Raw genomic sequence first — 15,148 nt, 5'->3', positions numbered from 1 at the left:
CTGATGAATATACAAGTCAACTGTATCAATTCACTGACACTGCACAGAAGTTCGAGGTCTAGGAGGTGAAAGAAGCAGAATGGGGTGCACAGACACAGCAATCAGCTTTGCAGCCCCTTCACGTACCCGATGGTAAAGAGTGTTATCGTCTCCATCATCCATTAGTGGTACTGATGTGTCGAAAAAATGCTGGGATCTTTCCTCTCGATTCTTCATGCCTATCACAGATAGGAATTCATTTTACTTGAATATGTAAACCATCCTGAGTATTGTTCTACCATTAAAAGGGGGAATTCTAGAGTAAACTCCAACAGTCAAAATTGAGATATTCTTAGCCGCTTTAAAGAAGCCTATCTCCAATGGGGGTGGAGGGAGAGTAAAGGATTACAAACATACAACAATATGCAGGCATTTGGGATTATTCAAGACAAAAGTCACAGTGTAAATGTGCACAATTCACTTGATGCCAAGATAAAAATGACACAACCATCTGAGAATCTCTAAGTGAAGCAGAAATATTTAATCTAACTGCTGTTACAAAACATTTTAAAAAATCAGTATTTCTCTCTAGAAGCATCTCTAGTATGAATTCCATATGGCCCTAATCAAATTTTGGAAATAATAAAATTAAAATACAAATATGCCAGTTGTCAGAGGGAGGGAGAACTGAAGTTTTTTTGGAGTATGTGGGGACTTTATTGATTGCAATGGCAATTTTAAAAAACCCAGTTTACAGGGTGATTAGAATGAGAAGAGAGCTGAAATCTGGCTTTGCACTATTTGGGAAGAAAAGGTCTGTTGGGTGAAACCCGTGGTGCCAGCAGAGGAAGTGTTTCAAGGACCCTGGGGAGGGTTTCTCAGGTGCTCTCAAACACTTTGGTTGTTATGCAAATATGTGGCTTTCGGTAATAACAACTGCTTTTTACCTGTTGAAGAGCAGCGCTCCCAAACCCCAACATCCAGAAAACAACAGGTTTTTAAAATGTGCTTGGTTGATTTTCAAATTCTTGCAGCTTGACACAAAACAAATTTTGTTTGCTGAGATGCTGAACTATCTTGGTGCCCTCCCCCAGCCTTGGTCGGTACCCCACGCTGTGCCTTCATTCCAAGCCAGGGTTTCACATGGGGAGGAGGCTTCCCTTTATTGTACAAGGTATGAACGTGTTCAAAAGCTAACAATGAAAGGTACTGGACTAAATGAAAAAATAGTCGCAAAAAAGAAAACATAAAGTGCTTTTCTTACTCAAAATCCCTTCACTAGGCCCGGGCAGCACTCACGTTTGAGGTAGCCCGACTGTGCGTGCCGGAAGCTGGTGGAGAGTTCCTGCAGGGCCTGCGCCAGCGAGGCCACCACGTTCCCAAGCAGCCGCCCCTCCTGCTCGGAGCAGGCCCGGGCCCGGCTCGGCAGGGCCTGCACGGCACGCTGGCACCTGTGGAAGAGCTAAGAGAACAAGCCCGAGGCTCAGGGCAAGCCTGGGAGAGAAGCCCCTCTGCTAACACTGCCACATCACAAGCCAGAGTGAGAAGTGAGAGGCTCTGTTCACTCAGTCTGGTTTAGAGAAAGGTGAACAGATAAAAGGAATCTGCGGCTTAATTTATATACACAGAAAGATTTCACTAGATTTCAGCTCCTGCTGTGTAGGGCCTGCTGTGTGCCCAGCTGCTCACATATCATCACGTTAGACAGGCTGAGTATCCCTCATCCAAAATGCTTGGGATTGGCAATGTTTAGGATTTCAAATTTGGGAAGATTTTGGAATATTTGCAGAATACCTACTAGTTGAGTACCCCAATCTGAAAATTCGAAATCCAAAATGCTCCAATGAGCATTCCTTTGGGTGTCATATTGGCACTCAAAAAAAAGTTTCAAATTTTGGAGCATTTTGGATTTCAGATTAGGAATGTTCAACCTGTATTATCATATATCATATTATTATTGCATTCCTCTCATTTAATCCCTAACAAGCATCCTATGAGGATGGTACTATGATTATTAGTCCCATTTTACAGATGAGAACACTAGAGTCAGAGGGATTAAATGAGAATCGTGTAACTGTTAAACTGCTAAAAGCCAGGGTTCAAACATTCCAACCCCCCAGGGCTTTTCTCAAAGCACCACACTCCTCCGATAATTAGCACCCAGGAGACTTCAGCAAAAAATGTAAACACTGAGGTTTCAACACTAGTCCTATTAGTTTAAAATTAATCAAATTTAATATTTATAAAAAATTTTTTCTAGGATACCAAGTTGTTTTTTCAATTATGAGGACTATATTTTAGCATTAAAATTTCTTAACACTAGTATACGATATTAGTTATACATTTTAAAATCAAATGATTGAACTCGATAATGTTTGAAATTTCGTATTTACTTAATCAGTCCGCAGCAGTTATCTGCCAACAACTGAAAAACAGTCCCCACACCTCCAAGGCCTCACAGGTACCTACGCTGACAGCTGGAGGACTTCAGGGCCTCTTGAGGTCCCTCTGAGAACTTCAGGTTGGGAAATGACTCCAGGAGACTGATTCTGAGTAACACTCTAGTTTCTGAGATTGCCATGAGAAGGCTCGCTGGTTTCCCCAGGACTCACTTGCACTCCTCACCTGAGTGATCTCTTGGGTAGTTATCTCAATGGCATGTTCCTCTTCGCTGCTGTCATCCAGGGTGGGTCTGTTTAAATGCTTGTCATGAAGGCTGGCCAATTCTTTCATCTTCTGCTTAATCCGGCCAACATCATACTGAATCTAAGCAAATGAAGTCACAGAACTCCACTGATGCCAGGCAGGCTATGGTCTGCCTCCATCAGCTACACTCAGCATACAGAATTCGGTCTTCAGCAAACTTGTTGGCTTGCTGATGTGTGAGCAGCTTTTAATTCAAATTATCAGAAAATCACATTCTTCCTTGTTGCATGGGGTTTCAATTTCTTCCTATAATTCAGGTAGTTACTACCAATGTTAAAACTACAGCTAAAATCATTAACACACACATAGACAACTTAATCTAAAGCTAAAGTATTTCTAGAAATATACATTCAAGTGTAGCCAAATTCGTTTATATGACAGATAGCTTAAAATACGTTGTCATAATTACTTAAAAAAACAAGATGCTATGAAACTAACATGCAACTTACTTCATCCACTCCATCCACCCACTTAGGAGGTGGCCGTTTTGTCACACCAATCGCTGCTTCTGGATCTAAGCTGATGCCTGACACCAGTGCCATACGGTCATCAGCAAGCTACAGGAAAGTAAAGGGACATGAAAAAAATTATTCCAATCCAATTTAGATACAAATACTCTTACTCTCTCTTAAATGTTACTCCCTGAAAAGATACAGAAAGGAGTGAATGTTTACTCTCTCTTAAATGTTGCTCCCTGAAAAGATATAGAAAGGAGTGAATGCACTTGCCTGTATTATAAACTTGCTTTTGATAACTGCTAGGATTTGGATTGCTTTCCTATCTTTTCATGCACCAGCTCTTAATTTCCTTGGACATACTTCAGAACGTAAATTTGACTTGATCTGGCTATAGAAATGTAATGAAAAAGTCAACAAAAGATCCTTAAAATAAAGACCTCTTACTACTAGTACTGTGATAGAATGGCATGAACCTCAATGATTCATGTGATCAGTTACAAGTGAAAAAAAAACTAGGCAGTAAGTGAAACAACTACAAAATGCTCAATAGTAGCAAGGTTTACTTAAATACACTTAGCTTATTTTGGAAATAGGGCTGATCCAGTTATCTCAGTCACACAATCATTAACCATGTGTTAAGATGTGTGAAACAACTGCCTAAAACCGCTAGCAAATTATCTACCATTTGGCAAAAGCAATCCTTAAGATCTCAATGCAATCTTACACTGTCATTTCTTTTCTTCAGTTAAATGTCCACAGGGAACATTTCCCCTTATTTTGAAATGGTATCGATGGTTCCTGTTTATTTTAACTATATAACACACTGCGGTAGAAAGCTTTTAAGAATGGGAGGGAAATCGGCTGGGCGCGGTGGCTTACGCCTGTAATCCCAGCACTTTGGGAGGCCAAGGCGGGCAGATCATCTGAGGTCAGGAGTTCGAGAGTAGCCTGGCCAAAATGGTGAAAACCGTTCTCTACTAAAAATACAAAAATTAACTGGGCATGGTGGCTTATGCCTGTAATCCCAGCTACTTGGGAGGCTGAGGCAGGAGAATCCCTTGAACCCAAGAGGCGAAGGTCGCAGTGAGCCATGATCGTACCATTGCACTCCAGCCAGGGCAACAAGAGCGAAACTCTGTCTCAAAAAAAAAAAAAAACAAACAAAAAAAACACACACACACACACACACACAAAACAGAGGGAAATCATGGGTTTGGCATGGTTAAGCTGTTTTCTTGCCTGCAGGCAGTGAATGGGTTGAAAAGATTTTGAGGTGCCCTCCAGAGCTCAGAATTTTTAAATGCCAGTTTCAAAAGATCCAAATGATGATCAAAATATAATGGAAAATAATCTATAAAAGTCCTTTATAGATAATACTTTGGAAATTTTCTAAATCACACTGTACAGTTGGGTGAAAAATTCATATTGCTTTTCTTCCCTCTTGCTTGCATTTAACTAAATTTATTTTTTCTTTCATTAAATACTTATTTGCTTTTCTAATAATAAAGGAACAAGACAAAATTTTAAAATCCACAGATGAAGGGGGAAAAATATCATATAAAGAAAAACTTAGAATAAAAGACCACTTCAAGTAATAGGCCCTAAATCCTAAAGAGTTCACAGTAAAATTCTTAAAAGCAAATTGGTATCTTCACCATCAACCTCCCTGCATGCCGTGGAGTGGTTCTGCCACCATTTGCTTCAGGCTTTCTGTGCGCTCTGGGGCACGTGTCCACTCAGGGAACGCATCTTAGGCAATGACCACGCTGGAAGGACTAGGCCCCATTCACTAATCCCAGCGCGTCCAAGAGCCGTGATTAAGCCCACCGGTGCTCAAGCACGGCACGGATGCTGCAGGGCCAGTGTCATTTCTTAAACAAATGGTGTGTCATCCAAACCCGCACTGTCTGGGGCTCCCAGGCCGTGAAGTGGTAATTCTCCACCACCACTACCTTCTGTTTGGTTTTAAGAGTTCATCAATAGGAATTTTACATTCTTGACATTATTTTAATCCTCATAAAAACTAGGTGAGTTAGAAACTATTATTCTAACCTATAAATATGGAAATTGAAACTCAGAAAAGTTAAGTCGCTTGCCCAAGGTCACAGAGCTATTATGTGACAGACTGAAACCTGGGTCGGCTGACTCCAGAAACCCCTTCCACCCTCGAAGGTGCCAACCACTCCACAGGCCCATAAACTATAACTGCAATTTGCTAAGATAATGAATCAAGACAAGCCATCAGATTAAAACAACAAAACACAGTAGTTTGATTCATTTCCCACCAACTACACCAGGGACTATACGACAGGCCCCCAGTGAGTGACGTTAGTGTCAGTAAAGATCATCCTCTCTTACTGACCATCCGTGGACAGAGAGGCGCAGACCTCACCCTCTACAGAGCAGGCACAGAGAGGGCCTGTGCCAAGCAATCAGAGGCAGACTTGTTTATTCCTCAACACTCCTGCTCCAAAGTCACCAAGAGGTACACAACTCTGTGGAGGACACACTGACTAAAAAGCAGGGGGACAAACCACAGGCCCAGCTCCCAGCACCTGCCAGCCATACATCAGATGCTGTCTACAGTATTGCTGGACTGGAACAGAACTTGAACTCCAGCTGTTTATACAAAGTAAAATCTAAAATTGCTAACCTCTTCATGGGTCCTAGAATTTCCACTACACCAGTTTATTATCGAATCCACTATATTTTATTATTACACATTTCAATCAGTAATTATTTATAGTGATTTTAGAGTTTTTAAGCTCATGATCTTATTTTGTACTGTTTTTACTGTTTACAAATACACATTAAACTAAAGAAGACAGAGAGATGGTATCTATCTAAATTTACCTGCATTGGGATTAGTATCATTTTATCCAAAACAACAAATTATAAACCACATATGAAAAGTCGGTTGAAGTGAATACAACTCTTTGAAGCAGTACTTGACTTTATGCATGTGTTCCCCCCAAATTAGATGTAAATCAAAAGTGGGGAGAACACACTCTTTGTTAAGGGTCCTAAGGAAGCTTGCTAATTAAGAGATTCCTACATGAACGGCATGGATGCCAGCCTGCTCAGCTGTTACTAGCTTTCCCACACATTGTATCAGAGTTTTGCCAGTAAGATAGAACAGCTGATTCTTTGGGAATGAAAACTTTAAATAGCGAATAATTTGTCTCTTTTATGATACAGTCTATAGCTATAGTTCATTATAATAAAGAAACACCGCCCTATTGAGAAGAAATGTGTCATTTCTTTTAGCAGTATGGATTTGTAATGTGTATCACAGTACGTACTATTAAAAAACAAGACAGTATGTTTTGGGAAGGGAAAACAATTGTTGAAGATAAGCGTCAACTATTTGAAATGGGAACAAATATGGACATAAAAAAATTTTATGTGCAATATAAGCACCCTTTTAATTTCAGAAGTCTCACTTCCCATTTAAAAACGTCTTCTTATTGTTGAAGATCCAGCATATGTATCAATTTTCAAGCTGCCATCCTATTTCATACAGATCTTAAAAAATGGCCAGGTTTCTATTCTCTCTCCTTACCCTTACTGAATTTCAACATGGTGCCCCCTCCAAATATATGATGTTGGTTTGTGCGGCTGGCCACGGTGGCTCACGCCGGTAATCCCAGCTCTATGGGAGGCCGAGGCAGGCAGATTGCCTGAGGTCGGGAGTTCAAGACCAGCCTAGCCAGCATGGTGAAACCCCGTCTCTACTGAAAATACAAAAATTAGCTGGGCATGGTGGCATGCACCTGTAATCCCAGCTACTCGGGAAGCTGAGGCAGGAGAATCACTTGAACCCGGAAGGCAGAGGTTGCAGTGAGCCAAGATCGTGCCAATGTGCTCCAGCCTTTTATTAAGACAGAGCGAGACTCCATCTCAATAAATAAATAAATAAATAAATTTGTGCTTCTGAAGTAAAAAAAAAAAAATCTTTCCATATTTTTTAAATAAAAATTGTACTTAAGAGAATTAAGAATTCTTGTCTCTTTGATATGTAGTTCCTCTCTCCAAGAACTACTGGGGTCCGCTACCCTAACCTAGAGCCATCCTTCCTGAGACAAATGCAGAAAAAAATCCAACAGATGTTCAAAACAGCACACCCAATGGCTTTCCTGCCAGTCTCACTAAAGGTATCTTTTGCCTTTGATCCACTTCAAATGTTGACATTTGTCCATTTAAAGAGTACCAGCCAGTATGGACAAGTTCTCCATCTATGGAAAGAACATACACATTCTCTCTTATAAATCTTGCTGTTCCAAATCTATGGCCCTCCTACTCTTAAAAACCCTGCCTTTCCCTGAAGGCTGATTTAGTGTAGACTAAGATTACAGAAATAGCAAAGCCTCTGTGGAGATTGGAAAAGTCAGATACACCTCCTCTCCATCTAAAAAAATCAACTAAGTTTAGCCATAACGCATTGGTAATGAGAACAATACTGATAATTCTGGACTGTCTATGGCAATGAACACTTAGAAAGTCCAGAAGGGACACTGAAAATCAACAGACTGGCAACTCACGCTTCCACGTGAAACTCTGGGAGCCTGTATGATGAAGTCAGACTCCTTCGCTAATAGACAATTAGGCTTAAGAAATCCGAGTTGTTGGAGAAGTGAATAAGCATGTGGATAAAAGAAAAAAGTGATGTCAGCACTACATTTTTCTAAACCTGTAATAATTTTAAAATAATGCTTACCTTTTCTAATTATGAAATTAATAAATGGTCAAAATAAATACTTTTAAAATGGCATAGGATGACGCAGTGGCTCACGCCTGTAATCCTAGCACTTGGGAGGCCAAGGCAGGCAGATCACTTGAGCTCAGGAGTTCGAGACCAGCCTGAGCAACGTGTCAAAACTCTGTCTCTACTAAAAAATACAAAAATAAATAAATAAATAAAATAGCCACGCATGGTGGCACACACCTGTAGTCCCAGCTACTCAGGAGGCTGAGGCAGCAGAATCGCTTGAACTGGGGAGGCAGAGGTTGCAGTGAGCCGAGATCGCGCCACTGCACTCTAGCCTGGGCGACACAGTGAGACTCTGTCTCAAAAAAATAAAAATAAATAAAATGATACAAAAAATATAGAGATAAAAACACTTGAGAATCACATCACCCTGATACTGTTGTTAAGTTTCACTGATTTTCCTTTTTTCTCAACTAACATACATACTCTGAGGGGAAGAAAAAAGAGGGGAGCAATCCATCCCTCCCTGCCTTCTGTGAGCACTGTACTGAGCACTGCTACTGACCTGGCCCATGCCAGTCCCAACAACAATCCTTCAGAGGAGCGCCGCTCCCTATTTCACCAACATGGACACTGGGGCCCGGCCCAGGCACTCCCAGATGTGCAGTCCTCCAGGCAGTGTGGTTTGGGGGCTTGACATTTGTTATCTTGTGACTTTTAAAATAATTCTTATCTTGAGTTTAAAAACTCCCAGAGATTTCTTTGTCATAAGACGGGAAGTAGATTAAAGACAGAGAACAAAGGAGAGGGCCAGACACTTCCCTGGGTAAGAGAACCAATGGTGGGCTCGGGTCCTCCTCAGGGAACACCTTACTTAGTGTTTTCTGAGAAGGAAAAGTGACATCTCCAGGGTACTCAGGCTAGAGGAGGAGAATGACAATCAAACATGGACAGACTGCAGGAAGCCTCTGAAGTGAGGCCGTCAGATGCCTTTACTCTGGGAGATGCAAGTGATATGCACTCAGGGACATTTGCTCAGGCCTCCCCTATAAAGGGGTGGCTACCATCTAATCCACTCTGGAGCTGGGTGTTCACTATTTCCAGAGATGCCAATGTGAGGCCCTGCTTCAGCTTCAAAGAAGCCTCTGGACACTGTCCCCAACCACACCCCCTGCTCCTAGGCCAGTACCTGGCACTTCAGAGTCCTGAATGCACAGTCACAACCAGCTGAGTGAGCCCACAAGAAACGAGTGGAATGAATACACGAGGTAAATAAAATGTACGTCACAGACAATTGTGGAAGCCACACTTCATGAAAAAGATAACGGCGCTGCACAAAAGAGCAAAAGAGGCAAGTGCAACGCACAAGGAAATGAGGTGGCCGTGGGCACCCACGATGAGGCAGCAACCTGCATTTCTAATAGCACTGGGGTGTGCGTGGAGGAGATAGTGCTCTCTACGCAGGGCCTCTGATCACAGAGCGTGAAGACTCCCTTTTAAGCCCTTAGAGGTGAAGCATAAGAAAAGCAAAAGGGCCTGCCAAGTTCATGCAGTGAGTAGCCAGTTTCTGGAACTTGCTGCCTGAAAAAGGAAGTAGGAAAGACTGGAAATCGGTTCAGACAGCAGACCCCGAAGTAATTATGACCACTTATGTGCCCCTCCTTGGAACATTATTCAAATGGTTCTTCAACCTAAGTGGTTCCATAATTTGTTACCCTCCCCCACACCCTATACACTTCCTTTTGAGGTCATAAGCTCCATATCTTCAAACTGTTCAGCCAGTAGCAACATCTATTTTAACTCAGAATGCCTGCTCTCCAAGCCCCCAAGCCCTCTCCAGGGCCCAGTGCCCAGGCGGGGAGCTGGCAGTGAGGTTCCTGAATGGGAAACGAAACCCCCACACAGGCATGACCATGACACCTGGCTCAGTCAGCTACCCGTTAAGTGGTTTTTTTAAAAAAACTAATTGTTTTTAGTGGCAAAGTATACATGCACATGGTTTAAAAATATATATCCACCCTACGAAAAGGGTTTGCAATAGAAAGGAAGTTTTCTATCCCAGATGTTTCTTGGGGTGTATCCACTGTTAATAGTTTCTTGTGTATCTTTTCAGGAATTTTTTAAGCACACACAAGCATAAATATGAGTTATTTTTCCTGAAAAAAAAAAAAAAAAAAGGAGCAGGAATCATATTATCCATGCTACTCTGCATCTGGGTCTTTCCACTCCGCCATGTGTCTGGGGCTCATTCCACTGCAGCTCTCATGGATGGGCCTCACTATTTACCTGTTACAGAGGGTCAGAGATGCTACACAATATATTTAACCAGTTCCCAATGAAGGCTACTTAGGCTATGCTCAGTCTGTTGTCATTATCAACTAGTTAAGGTTTTTAGAATATATAGGTAGATCTGAATCTACTAGTTAGGACCCCACTGGTTTTAAGGACAGTGATCCTCCCAATCCTACTTTACGATTCATACTTCTAAATGAAAACAAACAAGAACAACCCTCACCTCTCCCTCACTCTATTTAAAAGGTCTATACTCAGGAAAAATATTCCTACCCCTTCAATGCTGAAACAGACAATAGACATAAACATTAACAACAGTTTTAATCTCATTTTTTCTCAACCCTTTTACTCGGGCTACTAAAATAAAGTGCTTTGAATATATACTCTCTCCACCTTCTGGGCAAGATGCTAGTAGCTAATAAAAAGGCCAAAGGCACCCCCAGCTAGGAGATGCAGAACTGGGCCCAGGTGACAATAGCTCCAGGTGCATCCACTGGGTGTCATCTCATTCCAGACAGGAGAGACAAGGAAGACCCTCCCACAGTTGCCGTGGCTACAGTCCTTCTCATTTAGGGCCTTCACAGACATGCTGGCCTTCTATACTGTCTACCTGAGGAAGTGCACGACTCACCTCTCAGAAATCCGGAAGCTACAGACATTAATTCTCAAAACATTCTGGCTTCCTTGAAGAAAGTGTTCAACCTTTACTGCTTCCAAAGTTAAGACACTTACTCAAGACTAGTAAACGATCTTCCCAAAGCCTTTTTCAAATCATCAGTTCACATGGTGTGAAAATAGATTAAATTCTACATATTAAACTGTTAAAAAAAGTATAAAGTAATCAAAACAAATGCTAAATATGTATAAGCTGTTAGCATTTTATATATGAGCAAAGACTTCAGGAAAAGTAGGTATTTTATAAACTCAAATTACCCAACATATAAAAATATTCGAAACACAATACCTCGTCCAGCTCCTGAAGAGACATGTTGTCCCCATCAGTCCCATCCAGTTAGGGAAAGCACAAAGAAAGCAGCATGGGACAGACAGACAGACAAGGCATGGTCAGTTGAGAAAACACTGAGATTTTAAGCTGACTAAATATAAAGATCCACTAAGCAAGGCATTTTAAAATCTCCTTTTCTTTTTTTTTTAAATTAAGCTACAACAATATATGCTTTAATTTTTATTTACTGTGGTTGTTTTGAAAATGAGCTAGGAAACAAGCAAAAAATGACTGTAAATATTAAAATACACTGGAAACAGATAAAACACACTTGCTTTGGTTTCACTAAAATATGCTGTTAATCTGTTTCATAAACACCAAATATCACATACAATACCACATTCTAATTTCCCTTAGGAAAATAAAATAAGAGAGCAGAGCTAAAATGTAATTTTACCATGTTAAATAAATGTATATTTTAGCATGTAAATCAGACCTGCAAATGCAACAAAATTAAAAAATAAATGACCCACAAAAATTGTCTGTAGCTGTATTCAGATAACATGTGAGTGACCACATATGTAAGGTCTCTGCAAATTACATCCCGCAGACACGGCTTCATCCCTGGTAGTAAGAGAGCTGAGAAACCACTCTTTCCCGGAGAGAGACACAGGTGGCAAAATAAAAGAAAAACTCTTACCATCTCTTGGTATGTATTATTATTAGCTAGAAAGCGTACAGTTATTCATAAAGCTCTTATAAAAGCAAGCAAACGAGACAAAACAAAAGGTAAGAATAATTTTTTTCTTTTAAGGGGAGGGGGAAGGGAGAAGCATGACACCAGAGGGTTAAGTTTCAATTGAAAACTAAAGGTTCTTTTTTAGATCAACATGGAACTCTATCTTCTGGACAGACATTTACTAATGACAGATAATCTAAACAAGTAGGTCTTTTTTTTTGTACAGTATTGATCACTGAAATAATTAGTGGTGAAATTCAATAATTAATTGTGTTTTTTTATGTTTAGCAGTAAATTTAGAAAATAAAACATAACTTTCTTATTTAAAAATAGTGCAAATGAAGCTGCTCTATCAGGGTCAAAATATTATTAAACAATGATAGCAATAAAAATGTAATCAAACTTTACTCCACGTAAAAATTCAGTTAGATGACATTATGAAAAGCTGCAAATCCTCTTCATCCCTTCCACAATTTTCTATGAGAGCAAAAAAGAACTCTATACACACCCTGCCATAATAGTAGTACTAGACGATATTAATAAATCAAATGGAAAGCTGATTTAATTACCTTTTACTTTACAAAGAAAAAATGTTTTTATTTCTTAAAAGCTTAACATTAAGAGAACATTAAAATCTTTTATTAATAAAACATGATGCAAGACAAAATCCCTAACTTGAGTATCTCAGTCTTCTTCCTATTCTGCAGCGGCTCCCTGGCATTTAATCTTTGAACGATGTACTATTGCAAACCTCGGTTAAAATCTCTGCTGCACATGTGCCTATGCTCTTGGATTATTAACCGAGCACACACACCCTGATCTTCTGATTTCTATAATTATTAGTTGATAAGAGGTGAAATCAGAATCATGGGATTCTAGGGCTAGAAATAACTCTTGTCTTACAAATAAGAAAACTAAGCTTCAAAATGTATAAATGCATTGCTCGAAGCCACAGAGCTTGTTAATGGTCAGACTGGGGACAGACCCAGGTGTTCAGGTCTCTTTCCACCCCACCCTCCAGCCTCTCTAATTTTATTAACAATTCAGGGAATTACTTGTGATAGGCAGCTACTACCACATCAGGAATATTAAATTAAGGTCACCTTTTCAAAGACCCTCCCCACCATTCTGCTATTTAAAAATAGAAGGCTTTCAAAACTCTGTCTGCCACCAAATTACCAGGAAATTTAGTCAAGACCTGAATTAAAACATTTAGAATTACCATCAAGAAAGACCAAAATAAAGCCAAATGAAAACACGTCGCTACACATCATCACCTTCTAAATCTTTATAATGTCTAAATCTAGGTTTTTGACCTGCCAATGGCATGCAATCAAGCAAACATTGAAAACTCCAAGTAGCATGTGGAATTTATAGTCTAAAGAACTTTCTACATAAAACTGAAAAATAAGTGGAAACCCATCTGTGTTTACTCAGGAAGTCTGGAAAAGTTGAGCAAAATGAGTTGGAAACACAGGTCTATGCTATAGTGATATTTACTTTATTTCCGTTACTGCCAAAATAAAAGTTTGCTTTACTTTTATCCAACAAAGTACCCTTATTCTCAAAGTAAGCCTCACTGCTCCCATGGAATCTTTAAAAGTAGAAAAGCAAGTAGATCTAAAGAGAAATACATAATGATTTCATACTTGGATTCTAAAGACAGAGAACTAATTTTCCAACAGACTCAGCTTGTACTAAAACTTAGAATCTTCAATCTGCAAGTTAAAATTGACTATGTTAAGGTTCGTAAAGTGAGATAAAGAAAGATGCTAGCCTATTGCAAGAAAAAAAATTGTTTTAAAACAATAGGTCCTTCCATTTTCCAGGATCTGCAGCACAAGTTCTGAAAATGCAGCCAACACCAGAGTGGCCCAGGAGGTGAGCACGGGGCTCTGAAGCCAGGTTTGCCAGAGTTCCAATCACAGCCCCCAACCATCAGGTGGGTGACACTGGGCCAGTTTCCTACCTCCTCTAAAATCTGTTTCCTTATCTGTATCTGAGAAAAACAATAGCACTTATTTGATACAGCACTGTGAAGATGAGCTGAGCTTACACACAGAAAGGGCTTAGCCCAGAGCCAGGCACAAAGTAAACTCTCCATAAATCTTAGCTAATATTGTAGTCAAGCCTGAATAAGGACCTCAGGTTTCTTATAACCACAGTTAATCCTTAATTTCCTTTTTCCTAAAGCACACATTTTATTAAAAATAATGTGCTTATGTTTCAAACTAATCTAAGACCAATTAACGCTAGCTTCCAATTATAGATTATGCATTATTTTAAAGCAGAGTATAGATTAGGCAGTAAACACTAACAAAGTAGCTCCAACCCCTATATTAGATCCATTCCCGGAGATCGAAGGAAACCACACAAATCCATACAGAATTTCATCAGATCAGAAGAGCATCTCAATATCTACCTTTCATTCATTTCTTTATGACTTTACAATTTATTTTGAATAACTGTTTAGCTTCATAAATCCATTTCAATTTCCTAAAGCCAAGCTGCTTGAATGAGTTGCTACCTTAAAACCTGCACTTGGCTGGCATAATAATGTGAAAGTTACTTTTGCACAGTACTGGGGCTACTTCTAAGGATTTCTGTCAGTAACCTTGGACTGACAGCTACAACACTGTTGACTATGAATTTCTCCTTTTCAAATTAAAGCTAAAGTCAGGAGAAACAATGTATTAAAACAGAACTTGAGAAAATACTGTTGAATCAATAGGGCTGCTGGAAATCACCTAACTCAAACCCCTCAGTTTACAAATGAGGCAAAAAATGTCCAAAAAGATTAAAGGCTTGCCTAAGGACACACTCTGAGCCTGCAGCAGAACAGGACTTAGGCCTCAATTCTCAGATTCAATTCTCAGTGCTCTTTCCTTTATTTCATGCTGCCCTGAGGCATGAACGTGATGGGGCACTCAAAACTGAGGCCAAAGCAAAATGCATGGGAAATGCAACTGCATTTTTTAGGAGTGTATAAAGTCAAACCTGTCTGTTTTTTAACAATTAGTTTTACTAACTTTAATACAACTAAGAACACAAAAAAGTAGAATTTTGCTCAGTTCTGGGTGCTGAAATTTAAAAAGGATACAGAAAAACTAAACATCATTTATAGGAAAAAAGCATAACCACTCTGAGCCGGGAATGCTAGGCCTGGAAAGAACTCTGGGTAACAAGGCTGCAGGGTTACCAGACAGAAGGAAGACCCGAAGGAACAGAACTAAAAGCAGGACCCCAGGACACAAATAGGTGGGATTAACAGGCAAAGACTTTTTAGTGGTAAAAATCATGGAGCTGCTGGCATTTTCCGT

The 15,148-nt window shown here is 40.0% G+C and overlaps 1 protein-coding gene across 11 annotated transcripts in view; it reads right to left on the bottom strand.

The window, feature by feature from the left end:
• Positions 1 to 15,148, bottom strand: part of STX16 (syntaxin 16) — a 65,571-nt gene that overhangs the window by 45,755 nt on the left and 4,668 nt on the right. For 5 of the 11 annotated variants that reach the window (XM_063702378.1, XM_004062435.5, XM_063702376.1 and 2 more), the window contains exons 2-6: positions 11,108 to 11,119; positions 3,135 to 3,242; positions 2,605 to 2,745; positions 1,279 to 1,441; positions 127 to 218 (exon numbers count right to left, since the gene is read on the bottom strand). In XM_063702378.1, the coding sequence (XP_063558448.1) occupies positions 127 to 218; positions 1,279 to 1,441; positions 2,605 to 2,745; positions 3,135 to 3,242; positions 11,108 to 11,119 (516 nt within the window). Of the gene's footprint in view, positions 1 to 126; positions 219 to 1,278; positions 1,442 to 2,604; positions 2,746 to 3,134; positions 3,243 to 3,413; positions 4,274 to 11,107; positions 11,120 to 15,148 lie in introns of those variants that run through there. The other 6 variants (XM_004062436.5, XM_063702379.1, XM_004062437.5 and 3 more) reach the window with 3 other exon arrangements.

This window comes from Gorilla gorilla, chromosome 21 (assembly GCF_029281585.2).
Source record: "Gorilla gorilla gorilla isolate KB3781 chromosome 21, NHGRI_mGorGor1-v2.1_pri, whole genome shotgun sequence".
Lineage (NCBI taxonomy): Eukaryota > Metazoa > Chordata > Mammalia > Primates > Hominidae > Gorilla > Gorilla gorilla.
Note: the sequence above shows the minus strand (reverse complement) of the source record. Positions and strands in the feature narration are given on the sequence as shown.